Consider the following 12,933-nt stretch of genomic DNA (forward strand, 5'->3'; position numbering starts at 1 on the left):
CCATGTCTTAAGTGGAGGTGAGGTTTCAGCCAGAACAGGTTTCTCAGCAGCGGCGCTCTAGACATTTGGGCCAGATTGTTGTGCTGTGGGGTCTGCTCTGTACACCATAGGATGGTCAGCAACAACTTTGGCCTCTACGCTCTAGAAACACTTCACACACACACAGATACCACCCCAGTTATAACAACCAAAAATACAAATATTGCCAAATATCTCATATCTTTTGTTGAAACCACCACTATGTATAAGCCACATTCTGAATTCTCCCAGTGTTTCTGAGATTCATTTTAACAGAGATTTTAAAAATCAAATCAATAAAGTCAGGTAAAAACCTTGTCAAGAGTCTTATAATAGCGGTTACTACAAAAAGTGTTATCTAACAGACAAGGCAGAATTTTCTTTGTTATTTTAATTGGTACGATATTAATACTATTCTAGTTACAAAAACATTGTGAAATATTGTATTTAGATTTTCCTTCCTGCATTAAACAAAATTGCATTTTTTAAAAACAAAGATTAGAAGTGCCTGGGTTGCTCAGTTGGTTAAGTGCCCGACTTCATAGTTCATCTCATAGTTCATGAGTTCGAGCTCTGTATCAGGCTCTCTGCTGTCAGCACAGCTCATGTACTCTCTCTCTCTTAAAAATAAATTTTAAAAAATGTTTAAAAAAATTTTTTTTAATGTTTTTATTTCTGAGAGAGAGAGAGAGAAGGAGCAGGGAAGGGTCAGAGAGAGAGGGAGACACAGAATCTGAAGCAGGCTTCAGGCTCTGAGCTAGCTGTCAGCACAGAGCCCAACGTGGGGCTCGAACCCATGAACCATGAGATCATGACCTGAGCTGAAGTCGGACGCTTCACCTACTGAGCCACCCAGGCACCCCTAAAAAATGTTTTTAATCAGAAATGAAGAGGTGCCTGGATGACTCAGTCTAATTTTTTAAAAATTAGAAATGGATAAGAAACCTAAATATAAAAACTAAAATTATAAAAATTTCTTTAAAAAATGTTTAATGTTTATTTATTTTTGAGAGAGAGACAGAACATGAGTGCGAGGGTCAGAGAGAGAGGGAAACACAGAATCTGAAGCAGACTCCAGGCTCTGAGCTGTCAGCACAGAGCCTAACGCAGGGCTTGAACCCATGGACTGTGAGATCATGACCTGAGCTGAAGTCAGATGCGTTTAATCCACTGAGCCACCCAAGCACCCCAAAATTATAAAATTTCTAAAGGTAAGCAGCAGAATATCCGCTCCAACAACGCACAGTAACTTCACAGTCTTGGAGTAGGCAAAGTTCTTTCAGACAGGAGCCAGAATGCATTAAACATTAAAAAATAATAAAGTAGACTTGATCAAAATTAAATACTTCATCCAAAGATACCAATAAGAAAATGGATAGACAAGAAAATATTTACAATACATATATCTGACAAGTGACTTGTATAAATAAAAAAAACTATTACAGCTCAAAAACAAGATCAAGAAACCTGGATGAAAATGTTTGACCAGGCACCTCGTGGAGATTTACAAATGATCAATAAACTAATAAAAAGGTGCTTTATAGTATTAGTCATCAGGAAAATGCAAATTGTAACCACAGTGATATTCCACCGTGTATACCCATTAGAATCCATGAATCACCTGATCACACCAAGTGCTGGTGAAGAGAAGGAGCAACTAAGCTTTCATACACTGCTGCTGGGGTGGCAATGGTACCAACACTTTGGAAACTGGTCTGGCAGTTTCTCATAAAGTTAAACATACAGCTACCCTAAGACCCAGCAATTCCTTTCCCAGGTGTTTGCCCTAGAAAAAGTAAAACATATGTCTAGACAGACTTGTAACAAGAATGGCAGCTTTAGCCATCCATAGTAGCCAAAGCCTAGAAACCGCACAAATGTGAATGTTCAGCAACAGTAGAATAGGGTTCTACTTGGCAATAAAAAGAAATGAACTGCTAATACATGCAGCACCCTATATGAAGCTCAAAAGATGATGTTTGAAGAAGCCCAACCACAATAGTGTATACTGTATGATTCCATTTATATGGAATTTTAGAATCAGCAAAACTAACCTGTGGTGAAAGAAATCAGAACAGGGCTTGCCTCTGAGAGAGCAGTGTAGGATTGTCTGGGCAGGATCACAGAGGTTTTCTGGATCAATAGAAATGTACATCTTTTTTCTTTTTAATTTTTAATTTTATTTTAGAGAGAGAGTATGAGCCAGGGAGGGGGTGGGGGGAGAGAGAACGAGAATCTCAAGCCGGATCCATGCTCAGCACAGAGCCCAACATGGGGCTCAGCCTCACAACGCTTGGATCATGACCTGAGCCAAAATCAGGACTCAGACACTCAACTAACTGAGCCGTCCAGGCACCCCAGAAATGCTGCATATCTTGAGGGAGATGTGGGTTATATAGGTATATGCATATATCCCCTCATTGATCTGTGTGCTCAAGATCTGGACACTTCACTGTGTTTAAATCCTAATTTTTTTAGAAAAAATAATTTAACAAATTTACTGGCATTCCTCAGGCCCTCCTGCTGATCTCTTTTTATACTTTAGGAATAGTTTGGCCCAACTTTATCTTTAAAGCTAAAAATGCTGGGGTATCTAACCCATTCTTAGGCTGGAAGAGGTGGAGCTCAGAGGAGAGGTTCCTGGTAAAACCTTAAGCTGAGACCTGAAAGGGGAGTCCCTTAGCTGTGTGCAGAAGCACACATGAGCATCCAAGAAGAAGGGGAAAAAAAAAGGAAGTGAAAGGGCTCCTGGGTGGCTCAGGAGTCAATTAAGCATCCGACTTCAACCAGGTCATGATCTCATGGTTTGTGGGTTTGAGCACTGCGTTGGGCTCTGGGCTGACAACTAGCTCAAAGCCTGGAGCCTGTTTCAGATTCTGTGTCTCCCTCTCTCTCTCTCACCCTCTCCTGTTCACACTGTCTCTCTCTCTCAGAAATAGATAAAACATTAAAAAAAAAAAAGTTTTAAAAAACACATGAAAAGGCAAGACAGTGGAAGTGAAGTGTCAATTTGTGAGGAAGAAGGGAGGCAGAGGTGAGCATGGTGCTGCTATCGCCTGACTCTTCTTGGGGAATGTTAGGAAAAGTCACGTGCAAAAGTAAACCACTTTTATGTGAAAACCTTTTATGAACATACAACATGATACATGTAAAATCATACTTATGGTATGGCTTGATTTAATGAGTATAATAAAAACCGATGAAATATTTGGTAAGAATGTTTGTAGAGTTTAAAAGTTGTTTGCACCCAGGGTCGCCTGGGTGACTCAGTCAGTTCAACATCTGACTTCGGCTCAGGTCATGATCTCGCGATCTGTGAGTTCGAGCCCTGCGTCAGGCTCTGTACTGACAGCTCAGAGCCTAGAGCCTGCTTCAGATTCTGTGTCTCCCGCTCTGTCTGCCCCTCCCCAGCTCATGCTCTGTTTCTCTCTGTCTCTCAATAATAGAGAGAGAATGTTATTAATGTTAAAAAATGTTAACATTTTTTATGTTAAAAAATTTTTTTAATTAAAAACAAGTTGTTTTCAACTGTTTCTTTTGGTCTGATTTTTGATGATACAGATTTGACCTGTTTTTTTCTTGGTTTCAGGGTTCAAAAAGGATTCTTCGCTCCAACGAGATCATCCTTCCAGCTAGTGGACTGGTGGAAACAGAGCTCCAATTAACCTTCTCCCTTCAGGTGAGAATCTACTGAATCTTAGGTCACTTAAGTCTAGTCCAGTCCCCAAATAATACTTTAATCTGGAGATTGTTCTATCCAAGAGCAGCCACAGCCCAGTGAATTAAAGTTACCCAATGAATTGAGTTTCTGTGACTAGCTTGAAGGGCTAAAGCAGTCACTTAGCCAGCCACACTGAGGATGCTGAGACCCAAGTTCTTTTCTTTCCCTTTTCTTTGGATAAGGCTATTAGCCCACCCATCCGATCTAGCTCAGCCCCATTCATTACCTCTCCTTAGTGATCTGCAGCGCACACTCCAGCTGAGTGTGTCTCCTTACATCTCATTCTGCCCCCATGTTGTAATCTCAAGTCCTTCCCTTCTCCGTATGCCTCTTTAGTGTGTCTCTCTCTCTCATCATAATCCCAGGAGCCCAAATTGAAGCATATGGAGAAAACATTTGATCACATGGCAAGAAAGAGGCAGTGTTCTGAGCATGTGTGTATCACAGAGCTGCGGAATGGAAATAAGGCTCCAAGGAGAATCAAAGCCTCAGCAGCAGCTTAATGGTGTTTCCTTCACCCCTGATTCCCCCACTCACCCCCCACCCCGGTACAAGCAGGAGGGAGGCCCAGAAGGATTGCATATCCTCCATCAGGTCCAGAACCCAAGGACCCAGTTGTCATTAACTACGCTGGACTCTTTTGTACTTGGCAGTACCCTCATTTCCTGAAGCGAGATGCCAACAAGCTACAGATCATGCTGCAAAGGAGAAAGCGTTACAAGAACCGGACCATCTTGGGCTATAAGACCCTGGCTGTGGGACTTATCAACATGGCAGAGGTGAGAGGGACACAGTCTCCAGCCCTGAAGTCCGAGAGCCCGAGAGACACAACAGTCCCAGCCAGTTGAGCCTAGCAAATGAGTTTTCCAGGCTAGTGGCTGGGTGTTTCATTTTATTTCACAAGTTAATTCTATTTTTGGAAATTCAGGATATACCTCTTTTTATCCAAGAAATTTCTCCCTCTTACAAAATGTTTTTCTTTAAGTTTCAAAGAAAATTCAAACTTACAGAAAAGTTGTAAGAACAGTGTAAAGAATTCCCATACACCCTGCCCTCAGATTCCTCAGTGATAACCTATTACCACACTTGCCTTATTTTTCTCTCTCCATATGAACATTTATGCATATCATTTTCTTTTCTGAACCGCTGAGAGTACATTGCAGACACGATGTCCTACTACACATCAGTGCCATGCTATGTTAATTTCCTGAAAAAAGAATACTCTCCTGTGTAGTCAGCACCATGCCTGCCACAAAGGTCAGGACATTAACACTGATACAAGATCACCATCCAACCCACAGTTGCCATTCAGATTGTGCCAAGTGTCTCAATAATGTCCCTTATAGGCTCAGGATTTAATCTGGGATTATGTGTTCATTTGATTGTTGTGCCTTTTTTTAGTCTCCTTCAATTTTCAGTAGTCCCTCAGATTTTCCTTGTCTTTTCGTTCCCTTGACATTTTTTAGGAGTACAGGCTAGAGGCACCTGGGTGGCTCAGTCCGTTGGGTGTCCGATTTTGGCTCAGGTCATGATCTCATGGCTCATGAGTTTGAGCCTCACGTCAGGCTCTCTGCTGTCAGCACAGAGCCCACCTCAGATCCTCTCTCTCCTTCTCTCTCTCTCTCAAAAAATAAACATAAGGAAGGAAAGGGAGAGAGGGGAAGGAAGGAAGGAAGGAGGAAGGAAGGAAGGAAGGAAGGAAGGAAGGAAGGAAGGAAGGAAGGAAGGAAGGAAGGAAGGAAGGAAGGAAGGAAAAATGAAAGAGTACAGGCTAGTTACCTTATTGATTGTTCCTCAGTTTGGGTTTGTCTCATGTTCTCTGAAGATTAGATTCAGCTTGTGCATTTTTGGCAGAACTACAACAGAAGTAATGCTGTGTTCTTCTCGGTGCAACATAGGCAGTGCTCTGTGTCTATTTGTTCCATTTCTGGTGAGGTTAGCTTTTTTTTGCTTGGTTACGATCATGTCTGCCAGGATTTCCAATTAAAAAAAAATTTTATAGGGGGATGTTTTATTTTTTTTATTTTTTTTTTTCAAAATAATGGCTTCATTTTATTTTTTTTATTTTTATTTTTTTACAAATAGTTTATTGTCAAAATAGTTTCCACATAACACTCAGTGCTCATCCCCACAAGTGCCCTCCTCCATGCCCATCCCCCCTCCCCCCCACATCCATCAGTCCTCAGTTTTTGTCAGCATTCAAGAGTCTCTCATGGTTTGCCTCTCTCCCTTTCCCCCACCATTTCCGCCCTTCTTCTCCCCCTTGTTCCTCCGTCAAGTTCCTCCTAATCCTCCTATACGTGCAAACATATGATATTTGTCCTTCTCTGCCTGACTTATTTCGCTCAGCATAACACCCTCAAGGTCCATCCATGTTGCTACACATGGCCAGATTTCATTGTTTCTCATTGCCATGTAGTATTCCATGGTATAGATAAACCACATCTTCTTGATCCATTCATCTGTTGATGGACACTTAGGCTCTTTCCATGTTTTAGCTATTGTGGAGAGTGCTGCTATGAACATTGGGGTACATGTGCTCCTATGCCTCAGCATTTCTGTATCCCTTGGGTAAATTCCTAGCAGTGCTATTGCTGGGTCATAAGGGAGTTCTATTGTTAGTTTCCTGAGGAACCTCCACACTGTTTTCCAGAGGGGCTGTACCAGTTTACATTCCCACCAACAGTGTAGGAGGGTGCCCGTTTCTCCACATCCTCGCCAGCATCTAGAGTTCTCTGATTTGCTCATTTTAGCCACTCTGACTGGCGTGAGGTGGTATCTCAGTGTGGTTTTGATTTGTATTTCCCTGATGAGGAGGGATGCTGAGCATCGTTTCATGTGTCTGTTGGCCATCTGGATGTCCTCTTTGGAGAAGTGTCTGTTCATGTCTTCTGCCCATTTCTTCACTGGGTTGTTTGTTTTTCGGGCGTGTAGTTTGGTGAGTTCCTTATAGATTCTGGATATTAACCCTTTATCTGATATGTCATTTGCAACTATCTTTTCCCATTCCGTTGGTTGCCTATTAATTTTCTGGGTTGTTTCCTTGGCTGTGCAGAAGCTTTTAATCTTGATGAGGTCCCAACAGTTTATTTTTGCTCTTGATTCCCTTGCTTTTGGGGATGTGTCAAGTAAGAAGTTGCTGCGGTGGAGGTCAAGGAGGTTGTTTCCTGCTTTCTCCTCTAGGGTGTTGATAGTTTCCTGTCTCACGTTCAGGTCCTTTATCCATTTTGAGTTGATTTTTGTGCATGGTGTGAGAAAATGATCTAGTTTCATTCTTCTGCATGTTGCTGTCCAGTTCTCCCAACACCATCTGTTAAAAAGGCTGTCTTTTTTCCATTGGATATTCTTTCCTGCTTTGTCAAAGATCAGTTGGCTGTATACTTTTGGGTCCACTTCTGAGTTCTCAATTCTGTTCCATTGGTCTATGTGTCTGTTTTTGTGCCAATACCATACTGTCTTGAGGATGACAGCTTTGTAGTAGAGGCTGAAGTCTGGGATGGTGATACCTCCCGTTTTGGTTTTATTTTTCAGTATTACTTTGGCTATTCGGGGTCTTTTGTGGTTCCATACAAATTTTTGGATAGTTTGTTCTAGTTTTGAGAAGTATGCTGGTGCAATTTTGATTGGAATTGCATTGAATGTGTAGAGTGCTTTAGGTAGTAATGACATCTTAACTATATTTATTCTTCCTATCCATGAGCATGGAATGTTTTTCCATTTCTTTGTGTCTTCTTCAATTTCCTTCATAAGTTTTCTATAGTTTTCATCATACAGATCTCTTGTATCCTTGGTTAGGTTTATTCCGAGGTATTTTATGGTTTTTTGTGCAATTGTGAATGGGATCAGTTTCTTGATTTCTCTTTCTGTTGCTTCATTATTGGTGTATAAAAATGCAACCGATTTCTGTACGTTGATTTTGTACCCTGCAACTTGGCTGAATTCTTGGATCAGTTCTAGTAGGCTTCTGGTGGAGTCTGTCGGGTTTTCTATGTAGAGTATCATGTCATCTGCGAAGAGTGAAAGTTTGACTTCCTCTTTGCCAATTCTGATGCCTTTGATTTCCTTTTGTTGTCTGATGGCTGATGCTAGGACTTCCAGCACTATGTTAAACAACAGTGGTGAGAGTGGACATCCCTGTCGTGTTCCTGATCTCAGGGGGAAAGCTCTCAGTTTTTCCCCGTTGAGGATGATGTTAGCTGAAGGCTTCTCATAGATGGCTTTGATGATGTTTAAGTAGGTTCCTTCTATCCCAACTTTCTCGAGAGTCTTTATTAAGAAGGGATGCTGTATTTTGTCAAATGCTTTTTCTGCATCTATTGACAGGATCATATGGTTTTTATCTTTTCTTTTATTGATATGATGGATCACATTGATTGATTTGCGAATGTTGAACCAGCCCTGTAACCCAGGAATGAATCCCACTTGATCTTGGTGGATGATTCTTTTGATATGCTGCTGGATTCGATTTGCAAGGATCTTGTTGAGAATTTTTGCATCCGTATTCATCAAGGATATTGGCCTATAGTTCTCTTTTTTTGCTGGATCTCTGTCTGGCTTGGGAATCAGAGTGATGCTGGCTTCATAAAATGAGTCCGGGAGTTTTCCTTCGACTTCTATTTTTTGGAATAGCTTGAGAAGAATTGGGATTAATTCTGTTTTAAATGTCTGGTAGAATTCCCCAGGGAAACCATCAGGTCCAGGGCTCTTATTTGTTGGGAGATTTTTGATCACTGATTCGATTTCTTCACTCGTTATGGGTCTGTTCAGGTTTTCTATTTCTTCCCGTGTGAATTTTGGTAGTGAGTGTGTGTTTAGGAATTTGTCCATTTCTTCTAAGTTGTCCAATTTGTTGGCATATAATTTTTCATAGTATTCCCTGATAATTGCTTGTATTTCTGAGGGGTTGGTTGTAATAAGTCCATTTTCATTCATAATTTTGTCTATTTGGGTGCTCTCTCTTTTCTTTTTGATAAGCCTGGCTAGAGGTTTGTCAATTTTGTTTACTTTTTCAAAAAACCAACTCTTGGTTTCATTGATCTGTTCAATTGTTTCTTTGGTCTCTATGTTGTTTATTTCTGCTCTAATTTTTACTATTTCTCTTCTTCTACTGGGTTTAGGGCGTTCTTGTTGCTCTGCCTCTAGCTCCTTTAGGTGAGCTGTTAGATTTTGGACTTGTGCTTTTTCTAATCTCTTGAAATAGGCCTGGAGAGCAATGTACTTTCCTCTTAGGACTGCCTTGGCCGCATCCCATAGATTTTGAATTGTTGTGTTTTCATTTTCATTTGTTTCCATATATTTTTTAATTTCCTCTCTAATTGCCTGATTGGCCCATTCATTCTTTAGAAGGGTGTTCTTTAACCTCCATGTTTTTGGCGGTTTTCCAGACTTCTTCCTGTAATTGATTTCAAGTTTCAAAGCATTGTGATCTGACAGTGTGCATGGTATGATCTCTATTCTTTTATATTTATTGAGGGCTGCTTTATGTCCCAGTATGTGATCTATCTTGGAGAATGTGCCATGCGCACTTGAGAAGAAAGTAAATTCCCTGGCCTCAGGATGTAAAGTTCTAAATATATCCGTCAGATCCATCTGGTCCAATGTGTCTTTCAAGTCCATTATTTCTTTAGTGATTTTCTGTCTGGTTGACCTATCCATTGCTGTAAGCGGAGTATTAAAGTCCCCTGCTATTAGCACATTCTTATCTATAAGCTTGTTTCTGTTTGTGATTAATTGTTTTAGATATTTAGGTGCTCCCATATTCGGTGCGTAGACATTTATGATTGTTAGTTCTTCCTGATGGATGGACCCTGTAATTATTATGTAGTGCCCTTCTTCATCTCTTGTGATTGTCTTTAATTTAAAGTCCAGTTTGTCTGATATAAGTATCGCTACTCCGGCTTTCTTTTGATTTCCTGTAGCATGATATATATTTCTCCATCCCCTTACTTTTAATCTGAAGGTATCTTCCCGTCTAAAATGAGTTTCTTGTAGACAGCATATAGATGGATTTTGTTTTTTAATCCATTCTGCTACCCTATGTCTTTTGATTGGAGCATTCAGCCCATTTACATTCAGTGTTATTATTGAAATATGTGGGTTTAGAGTCTTTGTATCTTTTGTAGGGTTCATGTTTGTGGTGGTGTCTCTGGTATCTTTGTTCCTTGCAACCTTTCCTTCAGAGCATCCTATAGGGGGATGTTTTAAAACAGTGTAACAGGGATGCCTGGGTGGCTTAGTCGGTTAAGCGTCCGACTTTTGCTTAGGTCATGATCTCGCGGTTCGTGGGTTCGGGCCCCGCGTCAAGCTCTGTGCTGACTGCCAGCTCAGAGCCTGGAGCCTGTTTCAGAGTCTGTGACTCCCTCTCTCTCTGACCCTCCCCTGCTCACGCTGTCTCTCTTTCTCTCTCCTAGAAATAAATAAAAACATTAAAAAAAAAAAACAGTGTAACAAACCTTTTTCTTCTCATGTCTTCACCAACTAGTTTTAGCATCTATTAATGATTCTTGTCTGAATCAATTATTACTTTGATGCTTTCCAGTGAATTTCTAATCCCATCATTCCTCTGTATATACTGGTTCACTTTCTGCTGTAAGACAGCTTTCTTTTCTTTCCCATTTGTTGGTCAGTTCATTTATATGTATTAGTTAATGGACCTATGGGCTCCTGTTTCATTCAGTGGGGTTCATTCTGTTGCTATCATTATTTTTTTTGGTGCTTATATTATCTCAGATTTGGCCAGTGGGAGCCCCTCCAAGCCAGTCCCTATATCTTTTTTGATATGTTCCATCATTCTTTCCATACTTCTTTACTTCCTGGTACAAAATATCATCTTGTACTTTCCCTGACCCAGCCTTGGAATGAACTGATTCTCTGAAGAGGCTTGGTTCCTTTTAGTGGAGAATGGTATTTAGAAATACCGTCTAAATGGCATTCAGAAACTCATGGGTTCCATGAGTTCTAGGAGTGTTCATTTTCCCAGCCGGGGTGTCATTGCTTCCACTCCCCCTGAACAGACAGAGCTGGGAGGTGTATCTCCATAAGTGCATGTGCTCTCATACATACATACATACATACACATATACACACATACATACACACACACAGACACCATACCTGTTTCCCTGTCTATGTCTATCTCTCTGATCATGAGCTCACATTCCAATTAATTCCAACCCAACACCGTTGGACTTATGCTAGCCTTTCCCCTGTCCATGGTTCTAATTTCCTTCTCCAGCAGGATGAAAGCAGGCTCCCATTATCTTCAATATGTTTGCTCATTTGTGTAGTTTGCTTATGTGCCAGGTAAATCCTTTTAACCCTGACAAAGGAGAAGAAAGAAGGGGCCACTTTCTTATTATTTATTTTAAACTGAAGCAGTGCTTTATTGCGACCACAAAGCACCAGTTCAGTAACACATTGGACACATGGAGATTCAAACAAATGTCTCTTTGAACAGAGAGGTAGCAAGACCGCTTTTTCAAGTTCTTAAAAACAGATTCTTAAACCAAAAATCAAACAAAGCATCAGAGCAATCAAAAAAATAATACACCATCATGAGGAAATATATATATAAATATTCTGTACTAGTAACAAGGCTTTTTGATCTGTAACTTTTGGCAAATTTCTTCAGAAACAAATTAGTGTAGATACCAACCATAAAGTGAAAAAGTGCTTTCTTATGTGGAAACAAAGAGCCAGTTTGAAAGTAAATCTATGCAGAAAATACCATTACCCCCAGTGAAAGAAGCTGAGTATGGATGGATATCTCCAAGACACAGTGGAATTTCTCTTTTCAGAGGTTCCGCTCCTATAGGGGCCACGAGGCATGTTCATTTCAAACATTGCAGTATAGCCCAGCAAAACCTTAATAAGGTCAGGTGGAGGAGCCTCTATAAAAAGGAGTGTCAACAATTCCATCCAAATAATACAAGCTCTAAGGAGCAGAGGAATTCAAGGGAGACCGCAATCTCTCTTTTATCCTCTTTTAAAAAAGAATTTTAATGTTTTATTTATTTCTGAGAGAGAGAGAGACAGCATGAGCAGGGGAGGGTCAGAGAGAGACGGAGACACAGAATCTGAAACAGGCTCCAGGCTCTGAGCTAGCTGTCAGCATAGAGCCCAAGGTGGGGCTCGAACCCACGAACCGTGAGATCATGACCTGAGCCGAAGTTGGACGCTTAACTGACTGAACCACCCAGGCGCCCCACTCTCTTTTATCCCCTTTTCCAACTTTTGTTGTTTGTAATCTCCCTACGTCTGTAACCAGAAGATCAATCAATCCTTTTTTAAGGATTTTGGGAAAATAATCTCTGAAGAAAATCCTTTTAGTGGGGAGGGAGGTCCAGTCATGTCAAAGATGACTCTCTGACAAGTTCCACAAGGAAAACCATACTGTCCACAAGTTATCATTGTTCCTCCTGGTCGAAGTCAGGTCAGCCGATGGGTTGCCTCATCCATCCAATAGGATGATGTTTCATTGACTGAAATTCTTTACATCTCCGCATGTATGTGATTCTGCTTACAAAGTTTCATCACATGAGGGGCGCTTGGGCTCAGTCGGTTGCGTCCAACTCTTGATTTTGGCTCCAGTCATGATCCTGGGGTCGTGGGATCAAGCCCCACATCAGGCTCCTCACTGAGCATGGAAACTTTTTGAGATTTTCTCTCTCTCTCTCTGTCCCTCTGCCCCATTCACACTCTAAAAAATAAACATTTTACAGAAAGTTTTGTCACATGAAACTAAATTATGTCAATATGTATTTTTTGAGGTCTAAGACCCCAGTTTGTACTGTGAAGAGTTGTTCTTTAAATGCTTTGTCCAGGGGCACCTGGGCAGCTCAGTCGGTTGAGCATCCTACTTCAGCTCAGGTCATGACCTCATGGTTCGTGGGTTCGAGCCCCGCATTGGGCTCTGTGCTGACAGCTAGCTCAGAGCCTGGAGCCTGCTTCAGATTCTGTGTCTCCCTCTCTCTCTGACCCTCCCCTGCTCACACTGTCTCTCTCTCTCTCCGAAATAATTTTTTTAGAAAATAATAATAAAATAAATGCTTTGTCTGCGGAGATTTTACGTGATACTTGTAGATATTCAGAAAAATATTTTAAAAACTGAAGTCCTGTCAATACGTCATTTCTTGTCATCAATCGCAGGGATTTTCCATCAATTTCCTGTTCTCAGAAAGCACTAGCTTGCTCCT

General features: G+C 41.0%; 1 protein-coding gene across 1 annotated transcript in view; it reads left to right on the forward strand.

Moving 5' to 3' along the window:
* PACS1 (phosphofurin acidic cluster sorting protein 1) overlaps positions 1–12,933 on the forward strand; it is a 164,416-nt gene that overhangs the window by 126,672 nt on the left and 24,811 nt on the right. The window contains exons 3-4 of the mRNA XM_039244831.1: positions 3,608–3,697; positions 4,393–4,518. Of these exons, the coding sequence (XP_039100762.1) occupies positions 3,608–3,697; positions 4,393–4,518 (216 nt within the window). The remainder of the gene's footprint in view (positions 1–3,607; positions 3,698–4,392; positions 4,519–12,933) is intronic.

The sequence above is a fragment of the Hyaena hyaena genome, unplaced genomic scaffold, assembly GCF_003009895.1.
Source record: "Hyaena hyaena isolate Hyena2069 unplaced genomic scaffold, ASM300989v1 scaffold_248, whole genome shotgun sequence".
Lineage (NCBI taxonomy): Eukaryota > Metazoa > Chordata > Mammalia > Carnivora > Hyaenidae > Hyaena > Hyaena hyaena.